The sequence below is a fragment of the Epinephelus lanceolatus genome, chromosome 4 (assembly GCF_041903045.1).
Source record: "Epinephelus lanceolatus isolate andai-2023 chromosome 4, ASM4190304v1, whole genome shotgun sequence".
Taxonomy (NCBI): Eukaryota; Metazoa; Chordata; class Actinopteri; order Perciformes; family Serranidae; genus Epinephelus; species Epinephelus lanceolatus.
Window position 1 is genome coordinate 49126161 of NC_135737.1, and position 22646 is coordinate 49148806.

The window sequence follows — 22646 nt, forward strand, 5'->3', positions numbered from 1 at the left end:
TGAAGTAGGAATTGGACTTTACTTGGTCTTTATTCAGGACTTGTTGGCCTTGACGTAGAATTTGGACTTTACTTGGTCTTTATTCAGGACGTGTTGGCCTTGACGTAGGAATTGGACTTTACTTGGTCTTTATTCGGGACGTGTTGGCCTTGACGTAGGAATTGGACTTTACTTGGTCTTTATTTGGGACGTGTTGGCCTTGACGTAGTAATTGGACTTAACTTGGTCTTCATGTGGGTCTTGTTGGCCTTGACGTAGGAATTGGACTTTACTTGGTCTTCATGTGGGACTTGTTGGCCTTGACGTAGGAATTGGACTTTACTTGGTCTTTATTCGGGACTTGTTGGCCTTGACGTAGGAATTGGACTTTACTTGGTCTTTATTCGGGACTTGTTGGCCTTGACGTAGGAATTGGACTTTACTTGGTCTTTATTCGGGACTTGTTGGCCTTGACGTAGGAATTGGACTTTACTTGGTCTTTATTCGGGACTTGTTGGCCTTGACGTAGGAATTGGACTTTACTTGGTCTTTATTTGGGACTTGTTGGCCTTGAAGTAGGAATTGGACTTTACTTGGTCTTTATTCAGGACGTGTTGGCCTTGACATAGGAATTGGACTTTACTTGGTCTTTATTTGGGACGTGTTGGCCTTGACGTAGGAATTGGACTTAACTTGGTCTTTATTTGGGACTTGTTGGCCTTGAAGTAGGAATTGGACTTTACTTAGTCTTTATTCAGGACGTGTTGGCCTTGACATAGGAATTGGACTTAACTTGGTCTTCATGTGGGACTTGTTGGCCTTGACGTAGGAATTGGACTTTACTTGGTCTTTATTCAGGACTTGTTGGTCTTTACGTAGGAATTGGACTTTACTTGGTCTTTATTCAGGACTTGTTGGCCTTGACGTACGAATTGGACTTGGTCTTTATTCGGGACTTGTTGGCCTTGACTTAGGAATTGGACTTTACTTGGTCTTTATTTGGGACTTGTTGGCCTTGAAGTAGGAATTGGACTTTACTTGGTCTTTATTTGGGACTTGTTGGCTTTGACGTAGGAATTGGACTTTACTTGGTCTTTATTTTGCACGTGTTGGCCTTGAAGTAGGAATTGGACTTTACTTGGTCTTTATTTGAGACTTGTTGGCCTTGACGTAGGAATTGGACTCAACTTGGTCTTCATGTGGGACTTGTTGGCCTTGACATAGGAATTGGACTTAACTTGGTCTTCATGTGGGATGTGTTGACCTTGACTTAGCAGTTCATAACCAAGAACATGCCAGAACAGTGACTTTGTCCACCTCTGCTAAACTTGCCATACGCCTGTTCCCTCCCTGAGGATCAGAGATTCTTTGAAGCCCCAGAGGATCATGTGATCCCACAGGTGAAGTTAAAACTTGACAATCCCCCAAAGTTGGAGGTTTATCCTGAAGCTTGTTTCCTGCCTGTCAAAGCTCCGCCCCCTGTGCCTTATGTTTGGCTGCCTGTCTGTCTGAGTGTGTTTTTTACTGTTTGTACTGTTTGTAAAGACAAGCTCCGGACTGGCTCCGGACCCTCCTGAGCCAGAAACCTGTTGTGCTGTATGTAGCCTACAAATGTGCTGAAAAGAAGCTTTGTGGACCAAAAAATGTTTTTCACTCATGATCTTCCTCTTAGTGTTACCAACAGTGTTCGAGCAACTCAGCTGACGTCATTAATAAAAAAAACATCAACATGGAGCGACTGTCACTTTACTGAGGGAAGAACTGCTGAAAGTGAATGAACTATTCAGTGTTAGCAGGTCGGGGACTCTCAAGGTCCCTCACCCAAAGAAGCAGGTTGTACCAAGGACTCACAAGGTTGTTGTAGTTCCGGTTCTGTAAGAACCTGGTCCTTGTTCCTGCAGTGGAAGAGCACTATTACTTTCTTTTTTTTTTTTTTTTAAAGATATTTTTTGGGGCATTTTTGCCTTTAATCGATAGGACAGACGAGCGTGAAAGGGGGAGAGAGAGAGAGACGGAGTGGCATGCAGCAAAGGGCCCCGGGCTGGAGTCCAACCCGGACCGCTGCGACAACAGCCTTGTATATGGGGCGCCTGCTCTACCCACTAAGTCACCGACGCCCCACACTTCTGCTTTCTTGTTGGAAGATGTATTGAGTATTTTTGAACAGACTGTGTGCCTCTGCTCTTTCCTGATGTTGAAGAATGATTTGCCAGCTGAACATGAATAAAATGAACAAAAGCACCTTGACTCACTTTGTGTGTCTTTAAATCCCGACTGTAACAGATACTTAAAGCTGGGGTAGGTGGTGCAGATTTGGTTTCAAAATCAAATCATAATCACTGATAAAATCGTAATTTAAGTGGACTGGGAGAAAACTAGACTGCTGCACCTCCTCTTGGCTTTGTTTTCAGGACACTTTGTCCAATCACAGATCATTTCAGACACAGGGCTATTCCTATTGGTTGTTCCTCAAATGCAGGTGTCAATCAATCAGTTTTCAATTTTATTTGTAAAGCCCAATATCACAAATCACAATTTGCCTCACAGGGCTTTACAGCATATGGCATCCCTAGATGTGCGCGCGACTCCCTTCATGTGGTGAAAGTCTGATAAATGGAGGAGACTCCAGCATTGACAGCAACTGTCTACACTGCTAAGCAACCAAAACAGGAAGATGGACTGATCAGAGTTCACGTTTAATGTTAGCTAGAGCCTCCAGTCACATTGTGTCCTCCGCCTCACTCCCAGCCACTACAGCCCACCTTACCAAGACAACACTGTGATTCAAGGCTCTGAGGAGAGCAGCGAGCAGCAGCTCCAGAGATGGACCAACAATCAGCAGCCACAGCATTCTGAATCCAGCCGGCACCCACCCCTGACAGCCCCGACTCCCCACCTGATCAGCAAACTTTCTGTTGCTGCTGTTACAGATGTTAGACCTGGCGCTGTTGCTGGCCACCAGCCAACTGTGTGCACCGTCTTCGTCACGGTGGCTTGCAGCTAATTCTTGTCTTCAATCAATGTATGGAAACTCTGGGTTACTGTGTGAAGCATGGGAGTATACCCGGGGTAGTCTTGTGGGAGGGGCTTAGGATAGAGAGGAGGCAGCTGCAGGATGACATTTCTGTCTCCCCAGCTTCAACAGATTCTAAGTGAACATGGTGACATGTCTGTATTAAGATGATGTAATTCTTAATACATGTCTGTATTAAGATGATGTAATTCTTTCTTTTCTAAAAAATAAATCTGACGTTGGAGAAGGTTCAGTCATCACATGACTGAGGTGTTGACCTTTGGTCATGTGATAACACGTGTATTTGGTCAAACTGCTGTCTTCTCTCAGCCTTGTCAGTTTCTCACCTTTTCTTTTCTCCATCACTTCAATTTGTTGTTTTAATTTGCTGCCTCTCCTTTTTTAACCCCTTTGTGTTTCCATGGTTGCAGTTGTTTTACTCATTAATTTAATTTACCATCCGTTGACCCACCTTTCCGTTGTGTTTTCTTTTGTCCCCCTGCTGTGTGTCTTCCTCTGTGGTGTTCCTCTCTGTAGAGTCAGTTGTGTCTTCCACTGCACATCCTGGAGGAGCGAGGGCTCCCCCAGGTGGCCGGGACTGTCAGCGCCCTGCTCGACCTGGCCCCGCCCAGACACCCCGTCACCACCACCAGCAACACGACGACGACGACCACACCTGGACCCTCTGTCAGCATGTAGACAACAGCACCACCACTGCACGCGCTCAGTCCGCCTCCTGAAACGCCCGTTAGGTTGTTTTAATGTCCTCAGGTGGAGATAAAAAAAAATGCTCCAGAGCAGCAGCAGGTCGGATCTGACGGAGACATGAACACAGCCGGAGACACGACGACATATACGACACTCAAAATGATCAAACTATACGTACGTGAAGTGGCTGTGAAAGAATCTGTAGCTTTACTGAGTCCCAAACCAGAAAATAATTCCACAAAGAAACAAAGGGAAGCAGCAGCAGAATGAAACCACCAAAAATATAAATACGTGCAGGAACATGTTCCAGGCAGCTCCTCTGGATCATGAGTCTCAAACTCTGCCTTTGTTCTCTCTTTGTGCACATTTAACAAATTAAATTATTTCACTTTGAAGACTTTAGGAAGACATTTGTTTACACCTGTGAATCCAGGATGAGTTATCAGAAAAATCCTTTATAAAATCCACCAGGAACAACTACATTCCTGCAAACATCTACAAAAACCTGACGACTCGTACGTTTCATAAGTTTTAAATCTTCAGGTTGAAGAATTATTCAGTGACTTAAGTATTCACATGATGGATGGAGGTAGTTTTGACATCAAGCTAATATAGCTAACTGCTATCTTTATGGGTCCTCTTGGTTTGGAAATGAATCTTAACTCTGTACTGTTACAGTGATGGTGGGTTTGGAAATTAAGCTAATGTAGCTAAACGCTAATGTTTACATTGTTTTATGTGGAAAGACTTGAGTGTAAAACATTCATCCACGAGGACCATAGTTATCACACTGCTAAATGCTAACAATAGCTGACACAAATGTACAGCAGGTTTATGGGTTTTTTTTAAACAACACTAATGTAGCTTGCTGCTAACTGTAGCCACTATTAATGTAGATGGTTTGGAGATGAAGCTAACGTAGTTAGCAGCTAACATTAACATTGTGAAGCTAGTCGGTTTATATATTAATGCAACACGGCTAGTTGTAAAATATTAGCTGATATTAAACCACTTAGTTTGGGGTTGAAGCCAATATAGGTCAGTGCCAAAGAGACACCAACACTTCCAACTGCTAACTGTAGCAACATAAATGTACAGTAGATGGTCTGAAAAATGCTCACTGCTAGCATTAGTTAACATTATGAGGTGAGGTGTAAAGATTAAATGAAACGGCTAGCTTCACATATTAGCTAACATGATATAGTTATGACTAAAGATTAAAATAAAACTGCTAGCTTACATAAAAGCAAATATTATGTACCTAGATGTAAAGACTAAACTAAAAATTAGCTTAGCTTTAAATATTAGCTAACATTACAAAAGTAGCTTCAAAAATTAAACTGAAACAGTTAGCTTTACATAGTAGCTAACGTTATTAGGTGATGTGACAAGTTAAACTGGCTAGCATTACATGTTAGCTTCGAACATTAGCTAATATTGTGTAGTTAGGTGTAAAGATTTAACTGACAAGGCTAGCTTTAAACATTAGCTAACAATATGTAGTTAGGTGCAAAGATGAAACTGTAACAGCTAGCTTTAAACTATGCTAGTATTTTGTGCCTAGGTGTAAAGACTAAATTGAAAGATCGAGATTTCAACATTAGCTAACATTAATTTAAATAGTTGTAAAGATTTAACTGACAAGGCTAGCTTTAAACTTAAGCTAACATTTGTACTTGGTTGCAAAGACTAAATTGAAATTGTTAGCTTTAAATATTAGCTAACTTTGTGTAGTTAGATGTAAAGACTAAACTGAAACCGCTAGCTTTAAACATTAGCTAAAAGTATATAGTAAGGTGTAAAGATTTAGCTAAAACTGTTTTAGCATTAGCTAAAATGAATGTAGTTAGATGGAGAGGCTAAACTGAAACAGCTAGCTTTAAACATTGGCTAACATTATGAAGCTAGGTGTGAACTGACATGACGAGGTGTAGTTGAAGCTGGTTGAAATCATCTCCGCTAAATGCTCATGATAGCAAACATAGTAACTGTTACACAGTAACTGCTGTATGAACCCAGTAGGTGTGGAAGCTAAACTAGTGCAGTTAGCTTCAAACATTAGCTCACATTGGACTGTAAGGTTTTGAGTTGAAGCTAATGTAGCGTGGTGGTAACGTTAGCTAACATTAGCTAACATCTTCAGTTGTGTTTTCTCCGTCAGATCCAAATGTCAGAATTTAGTTTTTATTTAAAACTTACCTGAGTTTTCAATGGAGGTCAGTTGGATTGACATCAGCGATCATTTGACGGAGACAGACGTGAACTCTGAGTGGGAGGAGCTTATTTTGTTTTTTATTTCTGTCTCCGTGATGATGTCACGGCTGACAGCTCAGGTTGGTACCTGGCTGCTGTCACCACCTGGTCCATCGTCCACACGTGATCACGACCTTCATCATAGTCATGACATCACTTTCACTGATCATGTGCTCAGTCACCATGTGGCCAAAAGTATGTGGACGTTTGTTGTCATGACCCGACCGGAGGGGTCGTAATTGATTTATTAGATTAGAAAGAAAAGACGAAATAATAATAAAACTTTATTTATACAGCAGTGTTTGACACCTCAGTGACGCACAGTGTTCACCTTGAGACACACAATATAAAACCATTAAACTTTATTTATAACAGATTTATGAACATGAACACAGACGACAGTAATTAGCTGATACTGTCCATAAGTCAATAATCACTATTATTTCAAACAAAGCTGATTCTAACCCTGAAGGTCCTGCTGTGATTGGACAAGGACGATCAGGTGGTGACTGTTGCATTCTGGGACATTTTTTACATTTAAAAAAAACCCTCCTGATGCGACACTACAGTCACACGACCAGTTTTTATTCTTCGTAAATATATGTGTACAAATATACTCTGTAAATATAAGTGTGTGTGTGTGTGTGTGTGTGTGTGTGTGTGTGTGTGTGTGTGTGAGTGAGTGAGTGAGCGAGCGCTGTGGACAGACGCAGTCCCCAATCGAAGGTCAAAGGACAAGAAAAGTTTCTTTTTGTTTAAGTTAATGAAAATGGAGGAAGCGGTGGGCGGAGCTTCACCTGTGATGTCAGGAGGTCAGCTCTGTTGTGTTAAAGGAGCAGTACACCCAAACACCCAGCGCCCGTCACTGTCTCCTGTCTCTTGTCTCTGCGCTGGACTTAATCAGTGAGTCTCCTCTGGATCCTCTCGCTCTGCTCTTTTTTCACACTTCTTCCAAACTTCCTGTTCAGAGCTCAGCGTTTCTTCTGAATGCCGTTGCTCCGTCAAAAAAAAGTCAGCAGAGACGATAAAAAATAGATTTCAGGACGATTGCAAGATGAAAGTTAGATCGAGTGTCACGCACCAAATTCATCCTCCTGGTGCAGTAACGCGTAACGTCCTCACGTCAAGACATGACACATTACTGCATCTTTCACTTCACTCCGTCTCACTCTGACCTGTCGTCCTTGTTTGTGGACACTTTAATGTCCCATCTTGTGGCACCAACACCACAAGTGGCGGTAATGCACCTAATACGCTGGTTGCCAACCGCCATTAAAAGACAAAAAGAAGAAGACCAACACCACAACACACTAATGTAAAAACAAGATGGCCGCCTCTGCAGAGTCAGTCCAACATCACTGACCTGCAGAGCCTCAGGGTCAGAGGTGTGTGAGTCAGAGGGCGGGGCATCTGTCAATCAGAGACTCACAATGACTCACATCTCCTGTTGGTCAAAAACTTAACCTTATTTAATTCAGCCAATCACCTCACAGCAGTGGGAGGAGACAACATTTCAACTAGCTAGCTTCTGCTTATCAACTTCCTGATCATCACAGAGTGAAGTAACTTTAACCACGGCTTATTCTAGAAAGAAGCAGCGTGACATGACGTGTTCTTTGTTCAGATTATCAAACGGACGATGGATCATAGATGTTTACTTCACTGTTAGCTAGCATAGCAAGCATAAGCTACACTAGCTAAGTTAGCTTAGCTTTAAAATGTTGTCTGTTGATGCTGTGTCGAGTGTAAAAGCTAGGATGGGTGATCTGGAGGGACACAAAGCCCAGAGGAAAAAAGGACAGAGTCCATGTCTCCACATCCAGGGAGAGTGTGGACACTGGAGGAAAGCCAACAGACCCCGCCCACTGACGTTCTGCCCTCACAGCCTGGGTCAGCGGGTCTGATGGAGGCTGTTCAGGAGCTCAGACTCAGGACGCTTGTCTTATCTGTCCCCGGGGGTTTCACGTCCCTGTCTTCAGGACGGACAGCACCAACAGATGGAGACGTTTTTTATCAAAATTTTGAAGAGTAAACTTTTCAGCGAGCTAACGCTGCAGCCAGAAACAAACATCTTTGATTCATCGTCTGTTTGATCATCTGAACACAGAAGACGTTTCTTAAATCGTCTGAACTACATCTTTATCACTCTCCGTCTGTTCAACAGGAATCTGCAGCTCTGGTACTCGTGCACACACAGATCGATGTTTCTCTGTCAGTCTGCAGACGTTCAGACACGAGGTCCAAAACCTGATCACATTTTATCGTCAAACTTTATTTATGATTAATAAAGTTTGTAGTTTGATATGGCAACAAGTTTGACCCATTTTATCCACAGTAACAAGCTGAGACGAGACGTTTACGAGGATGGACTCGTCTGAGGATGTCGGGACTTTGTTATCGTCTCGTTTGAAGACTCTTAGATTTGTTGTGTTTTCAGCTATGTGCTCGGCCGTCTTCAGGAGTTGAAGTGAACAGTTTGGATGTGAGCCCTAAATAACTGTCTGATACTCTGTTACACACTTAAACCCGTCGTCCCTGTACGAGGACATTGTTTCGTTTCAAACCAACTTCCTGTTCAAAGACGGTGTTTAGTTTTTCATACCTCAGGTCAAACCGATCCCAGATCACGAGAAGAAATTAAAGATACATGTGAACAGAACTCTTCAGGGTCTGAGGAGGATTTTATAATTAAAGAGTTTCTGATGTTTGAGTTGTTCTTCCCATTTAAGCTCCACCCACAGAGACAGAGACAGGAAGCGTGACCACAGTTGAGTTCTTAACATTAAACCTTTATTTCCATGTTCAGATGCTGCATTCAGGTGATGTGGGACATGAGGATGTTGGTCATGTTTGTTCCTGTTTGACCTGAATGCAGCGTCATATCTGACCTCACCTGTGTGAACTGCGTCTTTAATCTCTTAACGCTGGTGTTGGTGAGTTGCCTGTGAGGCAGAACTCGGGGCCCAACAGTCCCCCTGAGCAGGTGCTGTGATTGGCAGTTGTTCTGTCCCATCACGTGTCTCCATGTCCTGAGCGGACAGGTGTGGACTGACCGATCAGGTGGTTCCATGTTTGTACAGATGTTTAATGTTTTTCTCATGTGCTTCTCCTGCGGTGGTGATGGGGTCATGTGACGGCGGTGACGGGGTCATGTGATCGCAGGGTGGTGTGGTTTTAAAGGACATTCCACCGTGTTTTCTGGAGGACAAACGGACTGTCACAGTTTTTACAGTTTTTCACTTTTTCTTTTTGCTGTAAACTGTATAAAAGATTTGAACACGTGTATGAAGAGTTGAGTTTAAGTGCTTAAAATAAATATTTTAATTTGACTCTTTTCACTGACGTGAACCCTCAGACACCACCGACGCTCCTCTGATGTCATTTATCTTACAAACAGACCGCAGGTCAGTCCTCTCAGTTCAACACATCAAAATATATATAAAAAAATAAATATCATAATGAAGAAAAATATATTGAAATAAATATCAGTATAATAGAAGTAAATATAATAGAATGAATATCAACCTAAGAAATAAATACCAGTATAATAAAATAAAAAGCATATTTTATACTGCTATTACATTCAAAATGAATGTGATTGAAGCAAAAATAAGTGCAATGAAAATAACATATCAGTACAATAAATATAATAATGAAATAAATATACCAGTCTAATAATAATAATAAGTGTTAGCATAAAAAATAAGTATCAGTACAATAAATCACAGGTCTAAATCAAAAGTATTTATTAAAGGTTTATTGATACAGCTTTTTTATGTGATGTTAATTAAACAAATTTAAAAAAAATTAATAAATCAGCAAAGCAAAATAAAGAAAATGTGAAATTTGCTAAATAATTAAGTCATAAATGAGAAAAATAATAAACATAAAAATTAATTCTAAAATCAAATTTGTAAAGATAAAAAAGCATCATGTAGAACACAGTTAACATTTGTTTTTATTTAGAAAATAAAATTAAAAATACAATGTTAATTTAGAAAATCCCTCATTTTATAAACTACTGTAGTTGACTTTCATAATTAATTAATTAATTAATTAATTATCTTTTATCACACCCAGAAATTTAAAACACTTTTCTGATTTAAAATGATGTGTATTTGTTGCCTGATTCAAGATTTTACAGATAATAATAAAATGACAATAAAAATAAATAACACACAGTTAGAATATGGTTTTCTTTGTAAAATGAGATCCAATTAAACAATGTTAGGTAGAATAATTAAACTTAATTGAAATAGATTAGATTACATTAAGATGGAAAAAAATAAACACTGAATATTTCGTTGTCTTAATAAAATGAGGTTCCAGTTAACAACATAAAATAAATTAATTAAACTGAATAATAATACTGTTTACTTTTAGTGTAGATTAAAATAAAAATAAATATACAAATATAATAAGATAAAATATAATTAAGTAGATAACTATACAATAAAAAGATAAATGTAAAACAAAACATTATATAATTAAATGTTTTTTCCTGTTAAAATGAGTTGTACCCGAGTTACAATTTAGTTTTCTGTACAAAATGATGTTTCATTGAGACAACGTGAAGTAAAAAAAAAAAAAAAAAAGAAAAATTAAATAAAGATGAAAAATAAACCTCAGGGTTTAATAACGGTACAATATAGTTTTCTAAATACAACGAGGTCCCAATTAAACAACAAATACCAATAAAATAAAGATTAAAAAATATAAGTCGAGTCATAACAGCGTTAATTTTAAACTCAGGTCCCATCAAGACAACATGAAATAAAAAGTAAAAAATAAAACAACAACAAAAAACTTTTAAAAACACGTTGTGAGTGAAATCCGCCATTTTGTGCAGGCAGCTCCGCGGACACCTCTGTTTACAATAATTTCCCGTCGGTCCTTCGTCACTTCCTTTTCCTCCATCTTCCTGTTCACAGAGACGGTAAGAAACCGACATGTCCGACTCAAAGTCTCAATAACATCTTTAATCCGGGTTGTTTCAGTCCGATAATCACCGTCAGTTCACGGCTCGGTTGTTCTCCGGTTACCGGCCGCTGTGTGCCGGTGCTGGAGGCCGTGATGCCGGAGATTCGGTTCGGATGGAGCTAACAGCGGCTAACGGAGCTAAGAGCAGACCGGGCTGAGCGGCTGCAGACGCGGGTAGACTCAGAGAGAACTCGCGGTGTGACAGTGGAGCCGTGACAACATGGCGCCGTCAAACATTGTGTTTGTGTTAGCGTGTTTAAAACGTTAGCATGTTAGCATCAGAGTGTTTGTGGTGCTGTTTAAATGTGTCACTGCGGGATCTGCGGCTCCAACATGTTAGCCCGCTGTTAGCTTCCTGTTAGCCTGCTGATAGCTAATAGAGTTTATTAGTGACTGTTTTCACTTAGTTAACCTGTTTATTAGGAACACCTGTGAACATCCAGGTGTTTACTCTGTCGCCCCTGAGAGGAAGATGGCGGACACAACAACAGAAGCACGTGCTGGTTTAACTGTAATTCTAAAGTGAAACATCATCAACGAGGCAGCAGCTGCTCTGTGTGTGGTCACTTTATGAACATGAATGAACCCAGTGACTGTAGTTTACTGTGATTGAGCAGGTGAGCTCAACCTGTGACATCACACCGTAGTCGCTCTGAGAGGAATCGTGATGTTTGAACCAGTTGTTCCTAATAAACTGGTCACTGAGTGGATCAGGCTTGTACAGTCATGTAGGATTGTTGCTGCTGTATTAACATGACTGTCTGTGTGCAGGTGGACCCACCTGGAGAAGACTGACGATGCCTGGAAGGTAAGATGCTACAGCTGTCTGCCTGTCTGTCTGCCTGTCTGCCTGTGTCACCTGAGTCCAGCGTCTGTCTTCACACGGAGCGTCGAGTGTTACTGATGAGTCGGACTGTTAAAATATTAGACTTTGATTCTGTAATGATCAGACTGTGTTTCTCAGAGTCAAGGAAGGATCCTGCAGAGACAGAGTCCTCCCTCTCATTCACTGGATCAGACTAACAAGTGTCCTCATGTGATCATCATTAACCCTCAGCAGACTGAGGAGGTTTCTCTTACTGTGACCAGTTTAACACTCTGTAATGTTGTTGGACAGTTTTAAACACGTGTCAGTATTGTCAGAGTCACATGACTTTTAGGGAGAATATATTTCTGGATCATATTTAAGAGTAAGTGGAGTAATGAAGTAAAGCGCTCCATCTCTGCTGTGAATGATTCATTTAAAACTTTAATCACGTTGTTATTTAATAAATCTCATCATGTGGCAGTGACACATTGGAAAGTGTAAATGAGGTGTCTGTCTGAAACTCAGGTGGAGACATTAATCCAAATAAGTGACATATACACCGTTTACATGTAGGAAAAACGCACATATTTTCATGCGGTTTGGCCTCTTGTTTACACGCAAGGTTTTTTCACAGAAAATGATCATTTGTAAAAACTCCGGCCAAAGTGGAGATTTCTGGAAACGCAGTTTTGTGTGTTGCCGTGTAAACTGGGTGAAACAGGGTTTTAGGTTCTGAAACGTCACAGCATGGGCCAGCAAATGCTTGACGTCATGAGTGACCTATGTTTACACTTTGTTTGGCTACTGATCATGCTGTTAAGGTTGTAATCTAAAGCGACATTTAGGGGTAGCTCCACTTCACTGTCCGTCCACACAAACGAACCTCTCGCCATGTTTACTGTTTTGAAAGGAACAGGAAGTCGCGCGTCTTATTCGTTGTTGTCGATTCTGATTGGCTTGCATGGCTTCATCCTTCTCCCTACACTGCCGCCCATACGTTCGGCATAGTTATGACGGCATATTAATCCGGTTCATGTAAATGACAACATTTTTTAAAACAATGTTGTGTGCACAATGTTACTGAAAACGGAGGGGGGCAGATATTCGTTTCTCTAAATACCCGGCTATGTGTAAACGTCACGTTAATCTAAATCCTGCCGAGGTTTCATTGAAGAGGCCCCACCCTCACTTCCAGCAGCTCGTGTGCAAAGCATTGTGGGGATTTTATACCCACTTAGGACCCACACATGGATCCTTCAAATTTCTCTGAAAGAAGGACGTCGATGACGTAGTGTCCTTCAGATTCAGCTGTTTGAGGATCCTTCCTTGACTCTGAGAAACACCCAGTGACTCTGTGATTGATTGGTCAGACTGTGACTCTGTGTCTCTGTGATTGATTGGTCAGACTGTGACTCTGTGTCTCTGTCATTGATTGGTCAGACTGTGACTCTGTGTCTCTGTCATTGATTGGTCAGACTGTGGAGTAAGGCCATCTTCACTGGCTACAAGCGCGGTCTGAGGAACCAGCGCGAACACACGGCTCTCCTGAAGCTGGAGGGATGTTACTCCAGAGACGAGGTCGACTTCTACCTCGGCAAACGCTGCGCCTACGTCTACAAGGCCAAGAAGTAAGAGACGAGGGGAGGGTCCTGCAGCCACGCCTGTTCTCCTGTTCTCCTGTTCTCCTGTTCTCCTGTTTTCCTGTTTTCCTGTTCTCCTGTTCTCCTGTTTTCCTGTTTTCCTGTTCTCCTGTTTTCCTGTTCTCCTGCACCACGCCTGTTGTCCTGCGTCAAACCTTTGTTTGATCCACATGTCTGTGTTCAGCTCTGTGTTTCACAGGGACAATTATTACTGTGGCACAAAGCACTCACACTGACGATGTGAGAGCTGTGAATGAGACGTCCCAAAATCAGACGTCCATGATCAGAGCAGAAGTCGTGATGTGACCACGTCGACTGTAAAACAGAAAAGAGAAAATACAGAGTGGGGAAGAAAAGACGGGCCGCAGATGACAACAGGAAGTGACCAAAGTTTGAGGTTCAGACTGAAACAAAACAAAATTCTGAGTAGAAAGAGTCCGACCCTCTGAGCGTACACAACACGCGGTTAGCCTCGTCTGGGCTGCAGCACATGTGGTGTTTTACATATGAGACCCCAGTCGGACTCTTTCTGCTGAGGTGTATTGACGTGGTTACGTAGTTTGGATTTACAGCAGTTTTTGATTGAAACTCAAACTTCGGTCACTTCCTGTCGTTACCTGCGGCCCATCTTCTCTCCGCTGCTCTGAGTCTGTGTCGCGAGTTTCCTGTCTCCAACATGTTTGTCACCACGGGTCAGTTTCTCCATCGGGTCTGGTTTTAGAGGTCACAGTTTTTACGTGTGGTCAGGACTCGTTCTGTGCGTACGCATTGTTAACAGCTGTGACGCCCGGTCTGGTTACCAATCTGTTACTTTTTATAGAACTCATAACTGATATTTTATCTTAAGACTATTTTTGATATTCATATTTAGACAGGTTTAAATAAACTGTAGGCGAGGTGCACACTTCCTATATCTCGGGTCAACATAGGAGGTGTGCACCTCGCCACTATATCTCGGGGTGACATAGGTGGCGAGGTGTATGAGATGACCTACGAACCAAGGTTTTTTTGTTTTTTTTTAACCCAGAACGGTTTTCAAACTTGACGTGAAGGAAATCAGAGCAGATAATCTGACATGATTAGGTACAAGATCACCAAGACATCTATTTCTCTGTCCCTTGTCTGTCCCCTGGCTGGCCCGTCTCCACCCGGCTGGCCCGTCTCCACCCGGCTGGCCCGTCCTGCTGTGTAAATGAAACCTCAGCAGTGACGTGACTGTGGGTTAATGAGCCCTGTGTTGTGTCTGCAGGAACACGGTGACGCCTGGCGGTAAACCCAACAAGACACGTGTGATCTGGGGGAAGGTCACGCGGGCGCACGGCAACAGCGGGATGGTGCGAGCCAAGTTCAGCAGCAACCTGCCGGCCAAAGCTATCGGACACAGAGTCAGAGTGGTGAGTTCAGGGACTCTCGGGACATCTGAGAGATCACAGCTTGTTTCCTTCCTACTCTGTAACCCTGGAGGTGAAGGTGTCTGCGGTTACTGTGAGGACGTCTCTGAGACAGACATGCTACACCAGACGTGACTCTGTGGACACGCTGAGCTGACGTAACCTGCAGGTTTATGTTGTGACTAACCAACTTCCCGTTTGTCTCCAGATGCTGTATCCTTCCCGAGTGTGAAGACGAGTGGACGTCTGCAGCCGTCAATGTTCTTGTTTGTACAGAAACAATAAAACTGATCAGGTCCAACACAGCTGTGTCTCCGTCTCCTCATTTCTGTCAGTTTATTGATCGTTGATCAGATGTTTCTAACGTGTCCACCCCAAGCTCATCAGTCCTCCTGTAAACGTGTGAACTGTCCCTTTAAATGTGAAGAACCTGCGTTTAAACAGAGCCGAGGAAAACTGTATTTTCCTACTCTGACCCGAGGACATCGAACTGTCTCTATTAAGATGTAAAATCAGAAACACGTCCGCCCTCTGAGTTTAAGGACAAAATAAAAACTGGTGACAGACATGAGAGGCGGCCATGTTTGAGTCTTACATGAGCGCTGATTGGCTGCTGCCTTTAATGTCAGTGGGACTGTCTGGTTAAATAAAAATTAAAATTCACCTCAGCTGAAATGTTAAAAAAGCAAAGTGTTTGTGGGAAGTGACGTAATGAGAAAATTAAGTTTGACTTTAAACTTTATTTAAATCAACCTGGTCTGAGCTGCTGCTGCCTGACAGACTGAACTCAGGGCTGAGTGAGCTGTACGTAATAACGTCATCAGAGGGGTTCCGACGTACCATTAGACTTCAGTTCCCGTGATGCGCCGCTGCTGATGCTGATGCTGCGAGTCTGCAGCTGCAGTGAAGAGGAGCTGTTTACTGCGGACCTGAAGGAGGACAGGAAGGACCGAGGGACACGCGCTGAGACAGACAGGTGGACAGACGGACAGAGACACAGACAGGTGAGCGGGTCCCCGGCCGTCAGCTGATGGGTGGTTTTGATATGAACTCGTTTTCTGTGTGACGTTCAGTGCGCGAGCAGTGTGTTTTGAAACATCACGGGCTTTTATTCTGAAGGATTCCCGCCAGGCTTTTATTGTGGAGGGGTTTTATATCTGATGGTACTTAATGGTACACACTCAGTACTTCCGTCATAGTACGAACTGCTTCCTGTTCCTCTGACAGTACAGTCATATTTACAGTACTTCACAATACTGTGACACGATCACAGTACTGTAAACAGTTACACTACAGAATATAAATACTGTGATTATATTCAGAGTACTGAGATATTCCTGTAGTGTATTGTGCACCACAGTCTTTTAAGGAGGTCTTTCCTTTAGTTAACACTCATATATTAGATATGATCAATATATCCTTATTAACAGGCTATGTACCACAGTCTTTTAAGGTAGCTGTAATTAAACCTCTCCTAAAAAAGCCCACCCTGGATCCAGAGGTGTTAGCCAACTATAGACCAATATCTAATCTTCCCTTTATGTCAAAGATCCTTGAGAAAGTAGTCGCAGACCAGCTGTGTGATTTTCTCCAGGATAATAATTTATTTGAGGAAATTCAGTCAGGATTTAAAGTGCATCATAGCACTGAGACAGCACTAGTTAAAATTACAAATGACCTTCTGATTGCTTCAGACAAAGGACTCGTCTCTCTTCTTGTTTTATTAGATCTTAGTGCGGCGTTTGACACAATTGACCATCAAATTCTACTGCAGAGACTGGATCACTTAATTGGCCTAAAAGGTTCAGCACTAAGCTGGTTTAAATCTTATTTATCTGATCGTTTTCAATTTGTTGACGTTCATAATGAATCATCCTTACGTACCAAAGTTTGTTTTGGAGTTCCGCAAGGTTCTGTGCTCGGACCAATCCTATTTACTCTATATATGCTTCCTTTAGGTAACATCATTAGAAATCACTCTGTAAATTTCCATTGTTATGCAGATGATACTCAGTTGTATTTATCGATGAAGCCAGAAGAAAGTAATCAATTAACTAAACTCCATAACTGCCTTAAAGACATAAAAACTTGGATGAGCACCAATTTCCTGATGTTAAATTCAGACAAAACTGAAGTTATTGTTCTTGGCCACAAACAACTCAGAGACTCTTTATCTGATGACATAGTTTCTCTAGATGGCATTGCTCTGGCCTCTAGCACTACCGTAAGAAACCTCGGAGTAATATTTGATCAAGATTTGTCTTTTAATTCTCATTTAAAGCAAACCTCACGGACTGCATTTTTTCATCTGCGTAATATTGTGAAAATTAGGCCTATCCTGACCCGAAAAGATGCAGAAAAATTGGTCCACGCTTTTGTTACCTCAAGGCTGGATTACTGTAACTCTCTATTATCAGGTAGCTCTAGTAAGTCCTTAAAAACTCTCCAGCTAATTCAGAATGCAGCAGCACGTGTACTAACAGGAACTAAGAAACAAGATCATATTTCTCCTGTTTTAGCTTCTCTGCACTGGCTCCCTGTAAAATCCAGAATTGAATTTAAAATCCTCCTCAGTTGCTCTTCCTCAGCTTTCTACCGTTTTTTTGGGGAGTTTTTCCTGATCAGCTGTGAGGGTCATAAGGACAGAGGGATGTCGTATGCTGTAAAGCCCTGTGAGGCAAATTGTGATTTGTGATATTGGGCTTTATAAATAAAATTGATTGATTGATTGATTGATAATGTTTGTGTATGTGTGTATGTACCTATCCATACCTTACCTCATGTTGTCTTACCTTATCCTCCATTCTTTCCTTTCCCTTACCTTGTCTCGTCTCTTCTCTTTTCGTCTCACCTTACCGTACCTTACTTTGTCTTGAGTGGTCTTTACAACCAACAAAGACTCCATATGTTTAAAATATGTCGACAGATATTAAAGTTTGCGGCACTGCAGTCGACAGTCCGATGTGTTCTGATGTCAGCTGGTGTCCGTCTCTACAGATCTGTCAGGGTGTTTGGTCTCACTGACGCCGTCCTGCTGGCCCCACATGGCTTCTTTAGCATACCTTTAGCATTAGGGTTAGCTGTAGCATTAGGATTAGCTGTAGCATTAGGGTTAGCTGTAGCATTAGCCCTGGGAGCTCTGTAAACAGCTACAGCAAAGACGGCAGTGAATTCTCTCTGCAGGTGGAACAGCTGAGGTCTCAGCCAGCTGTGAGCAGTGTTCAGCAGCTGCTGTAGCGTCCACACAGCAAGACGCTCTCACACGTCCTCCTCTGTTGGCTAACAGCAGTCCGCAGTGGCGGCATCCTTTGTCACTAACAGAACTCCTCAGTGTTTCCACTGTAGTTTGTCCTGAAGCTAATGAACACGTCCTGATTTTTGTTACACACAGAGGAGGCCTGCAGTGTTAGGAACTTCCTGTGTGTCGGGGTCAGAGGTCACGGCTCCATGTGGTCTGATAGAAGATGAGACACCATGACTTTGGTTGCACAGATCCGGAGTCTTTGCAGCCACCAGTGCCGCTGCCGCAGCGAGTGTCAGAGGACGTCCAGGTGAGTCAGCGTCCATCCACTCAGCATGTGTTTTCATCAGAGCGTGAGTCATGTGATTACTCCTCAGAGGGACCCTGTGACTCCTCAGAGGGACCCAACCCTGGGGTTGGGAACCACCGGACGAACACCGCCAAAATGAAATGTACACTGCTACAGGAAATGGTTCAATTGTGGCGTGTGTGATGTAGCATTTGACGTTTCCATGTGTTGCTGAATGCAGCTTGAATCAGCTGTATATCTGACATTTAATATCCAATCAGTCATAAAAGATCAGTGACATGACAGGAAGTCCAAGGATCAAACTTCACAATAAAAAAGCTAAAAGAAAAAAAATAAAAGCACAAATAAAAGTGCAGACAAATCAGTCAGTCAATAAATAATAATAAAGATAATCAACAACAGATGAATATGATAAGAAGAGCAGATGAGGAGCAGAGTAAAGATCACTGAGAGATGCTGCAGTCTCTCCTCTTTGTTTACATAATGAAGCCCCGCCTCCTGCTGCTGCCCAGCTGTCTGATTGGCTGAGGCCACAAGGGGGGGCTGTGGGGCCTCTGATTAGCCGAGACCGTGTGAGTGGACGTGATGTGTGTGAGCATCATGAGGCAGCGAACATGAGCTCTGCACATGCTCAGTAGGCTGCTGCTCAGGGGGAACTGAGCGCGCTCAGAGAGGAGTGACACACACACACACACACACACACACACACAGTGATAATGAGGTCACACACATCCTGCACTCTGATTGGCTGAATCATAGTTTAATTGGACCTGTGTTTTACGGGTAATCTCAGTAAAGGATCCCTGGAAGCTGATTGGATGAGCCTGTCCTCATGAATATGTGTGTGTGTGTGTGTGTGTGGTCAGGGTGTGTTGGGTGTGTGTGAGGACAGATCAGCTGGTTGCCATGGTGAAGAGCTGGAGGAGGGTGGAGCTAAAAACACAGCTCAGAAGGACACAGATGGAGAAAAGGACAGGTAACACACAAACACACACACACACACACACACACACACAACTGAGGTGTGATTGTGTCCTCAGGTGTGATTGTGTCCTTAGATGTGATTGTGTCCTCAGGTGTGATTGTGTCCTCAGGTGTGATTGTGTCCTCAGGTGTGATTGTGTCCTTAGATGTGATTGTGTCCTCAGGTGTGAATATGTCCTCAGGTATGATTGTGTCCACAGGTGTGATTGTGTCCTCAGGTGTGATTGTGTCCTCAGGTGTGAATATGTCCTCAGGTATGATTGTGTCCACAGGTGTGATTGTGTCCTCAGGTGTGATTGTGTCCTCAGGTGTGAATATGTCCTCAGGTGTGATTGTGTCCTCAGGTGTGATTGTGTCCTCAGGTGTGAATATGTCCTCAGGTGTGATTGTGTCCTCAAGTGTGATTGTGTCCTCAAGTGTGAATATGTCCTCAGGTGTGATTGTGTCCTCAGGTATGATTGTGTCCTCAAGTGTGATTGTGTCCTCAGGTGTGATTGTGTCCACAGGTATGATTGTGTCCTCAAGTGTGAATATGTCCTCAGGTGTGATTGTGTCCTCAGGTGTGAATATGTCCTCAGGTATGATTGTGTCCACAGGTGTGATTGTGTCCTCAGGTGTGATTGTGTCCTCAGGTGTGAATATGTCCTCAGGTGTGATTGTGTCCTCAGGTGTGATTGTGTCCTCAGGTGTGAATATGTCCTCAGGTGTGATTGTGTCCTCAAGTGTGATTGTGTCCTCAAGTGTGAATATGTCCTCAGGTGTGATTGTGTCCTCAGGTATGATTGTGTCCTCAAGTGTGATTGTGTCCTCAGGTGTGATTGTGTCCACAGGTATGATTGTGTCCTCAAGTGTGAATATGTCCTCAGGTGTGATTGTGTCCTCAGGTATGATTGTGTCCTCAAGTGTGATTGTGTCCTCAGGTGTGATTGTGTCCTCAGGTGTGATTGTGTCCACAGGTATGATTGTGTCCTCAGGTGTGATTGTGTCCTTAGATGTGATTGTGTCCTCAGGTGTGATTGTGTCCTCAGGTGTGATTGTGTCCTCAGGTGTGACTGTGTCCTCAGGTGTGAATATGTCCTCAGGTGTGATTGTGTCCTCAGGTATGATTGTGTCCTCAAGTGTGATTGTGTCCTCAGGTGTGATTGTGTCCTCAGGTGTGATTGTGTCCTCAGGTGTGAATATGTCCTCAGGTGTGATTGTGTCCACAGGTGTGATTGTGTCCTTAGATGTGATTGTGTCCTCAGGTGTGAATATGTCCTCAGGTATGATTGTGTCCACAGGTGTGATTGTGTCCTCAGGTGTGATTGTGTCCTCAGGTGTGAATATGTCCACAGGTATGATTGTGTCCACAGGTGTGATTGTGTCCTCAGGTGTGATTGTGTCCTCAAGTGTGAATATGTCCTCAGGTGTGATTGTGTCCTCAGGTATGATTGTGTCCTCAAGTGTGATTGTGTCCTCAGGTGTGATTGTGTCCACAGGTATGATTGTGTCCTCAGGTGTGATTGTGTCCTCAGGTGTGATTGTGTCCTTAGATGTGATTGTGTCCTCAGGTGTGATTGTGTCCTCAGGTGTGATTGTGTCCTCAAGTGTGAATATGTCCTCAGATGTGATTGTGTCCTTAGATGTGATTGTGTCCTCAGGTGTGATTGTGTCCTCAGGTGTGATTGTGTCCTCAGGTATGATTGTGTCCTCAAGTGTGAATATGTCCTCAGATGTGATTGTGTCCTTAGATGTGATTGTGTCCTCAGGTGTGATTGTGTCCTCAGGTGTGATTGTGTCCTCAGGTATGATTGTGTCTTCAAGTGTGAATATGTCCTCAGATGTGATTGTGTCCTTAGGTGTGATTGTGTCCTCAGGTGTGAATATGTCCTCAGGTGTGATTGTGTCCTCAGGTGTGATTGTGTCCTCAGGTGTGAATATGTCCTCAGGTGTGAATATGTCCTCAGGTGTGATTGTGTCCTCAGGTGTGATTGTGTCCTCAGGTGTGAATATGTCCTCAGGTGTGATTGTGTCTTCAGGTGTGATTGTGTCCTCAGGTGTGAATATGTCCTCAGGTGTGATTGTGTCCTCAGGTGTGATTGTGTCCTCAAGTGTGAATATGTCCACAGGTGTGATGGTGTCCTTAGATGTGATTGTGTCCTCAGGTGTGATTGTGTCCTCAGGTGTGACTGTGTCCTCAGGTGTGATTGTGTCCTCAGGTGTGATTGTGTCCTCAGGTGTGATTGTGTCCTCAGGTGTGACTGTGTCCTCAGGTGTGAATATGTCCTCAGGTGTGATGGTGTCCTTAGATGTGATTGTGTCCTCAGGTGTGATTGTGTCCTCAGGTGTGACTGTGTCCTCAGGTGTGAATATGTCCACAGGTGTGATGGTGTCCTTAGATGTGATTGTGTCCTCAGGTGTGATTGTGTCCTCAGGTGTGACTGTGTCCTCAGGTGTGAATATGTCCACAGGTGTGATGGTGTCCTTAGATGTGATTGTGTCCTCAGGTGTGATTGTGTCCTCAGGTGTGACTGTGTCCTCAGGTGTGAATATGTCCTCAGGTGTGATTGTGTCCTCAGGTGTGATTGTGTCCTCAGGTGTGAATATGTCCTCAGGTGTGATTGTGTCCTCAGGTGTGATTGTGTCCTCAGGTGTGACTGTGTCCTCAGGTGTGATTGTGTCCTCAGGTGTGACTGTGTCCTCAGGTGTGAATATGTCCTCAGGTGTGATTGTGTCCTCAGGTGTGAATATGTCCTCAGGTGTGATTGTGTCCTCAGGTGTGATTGTGTCCTCAGGTGTGACTGTGTCCTCAGGTGTGAATATGTCCTCAGGTGTGATTGTGTCCTCAGGTGTGATTGTGTCCTCAGGTGTGACTGTGTCCTCAGGTGTGATTGTGTCCTCAGGTGTGATTGTGTCCTCAGGTGTGACTGTGTCCTCAGGTGTGAATATGTCCTCAGGTGTGATTGTGTCCTCAGGTGTGATTGTGTCCTCAGGTGTGAATATGTCCTCAGGTGTGATTGTGTCCTCAGGTGTGATTGTGTCCTCAGGTGTGACTGTGTCCTCAGGTGTGATTGTGTCCTCAGGTGTGATTGTGTCCTCAGGTGTGACTGTGTCCTCAGGTGTGACTGTGTTCTCAGGTGTGATTGTGTCCTCAGGTGTGATTGTGTCCTCAGGTGTGACTGTGTCCTCAGGTGTGAATATGTCCTCAGGTGTGATTGTGTCCTCAGGTGTGATTGTGTCCTCAGGTGTGATTGTGTCCTCAGGTGTGACTGTGTCCTCAGGTGTGAATATGTCCTCAGGTGTGATTGTGTCCTCAGGTGTGATTGTGTCCTCAGGTGTGACTGTGTCCTCAGGTGTGAT

At 43.2% G+C, this 22646-nt stretch overlaps 3 protein-coding genes across 4 annotated transcripts in view; all 3 read left to right on the forward strand.

Annotated features, from left to right (window-relative positions):
- Positions 1-9282, forward strand: part of lrch3 (leucine-rich repeats and calponin homology (CH) domain containing 3) — a 43558-nt gene extending 34276 nt beyond the window's left edge. The window contains exons 20-21 of one of the 2 annotated variants that reach the window (XR_013491014.1): positions 3530-6734; positions 6766-9282. Coding sequence is in view for 1 of the 2 variants with exons in the window: in XM_033631986.2 (XP_033487877.2) it covers positions 3530-3691 (162 nt within the window). In the remaining variant the exon portion in view is untranslated. Of the gene's footprint in view, positions 1-3529 lie in introns of both variants that reach the window. The other variant, XM_033631986.2, reaches the window with a different exon arrangement.
- A 1492-nt stretch (positions 9283-10774) lies between these two features.
- rpl35a (ribosomal protein L35a) lies at positions 10775-15077 on the forward strand. Its single transcript, XM_033632330.2, has 5 exons — positions 10775-10889; positions 11705-11741; positions 13217-13369; positions 14631-14775; positions 14981-15077. The coding sequence occupies exons 2-5, from the start codon at positions 11731-11733 to the stop codon at positions 15002-15004; spliced, it is 333 nt and encodes a 110-aa protein (XP_033488221.1). The 5' UTR covers positions 10775-10889; positions 11705-11730; the 3' UTR covers positions 15005-15077.
- A 559-nt stretch (positions 15078-15636) lies between these two features.
- The window catches only part of abcc5 (ATP-binding cassette, sub-family C (CFTR/MRP), member 5), a 49855-nt gene continuing 42845 nt past the window's right edge, over positions 15637-22646 (forward strand). Inside the window, exons 1-3 of the mRNA XM_078167434.1 lie at positions 15637-15776; positions 18164-18323; positions 19190-19299. Coding sequence (XP_078023560.1) covers positions 18237-18323; positions 19190-19299 — 197 coding nt within the window. The 5' untranslated portion in view covers positions 15637-15776; positions 18164-18236. The remainder of the gene's footprint in view (positions 15777-18163; positions 18324-19189; positions 19300-22646) is intronic.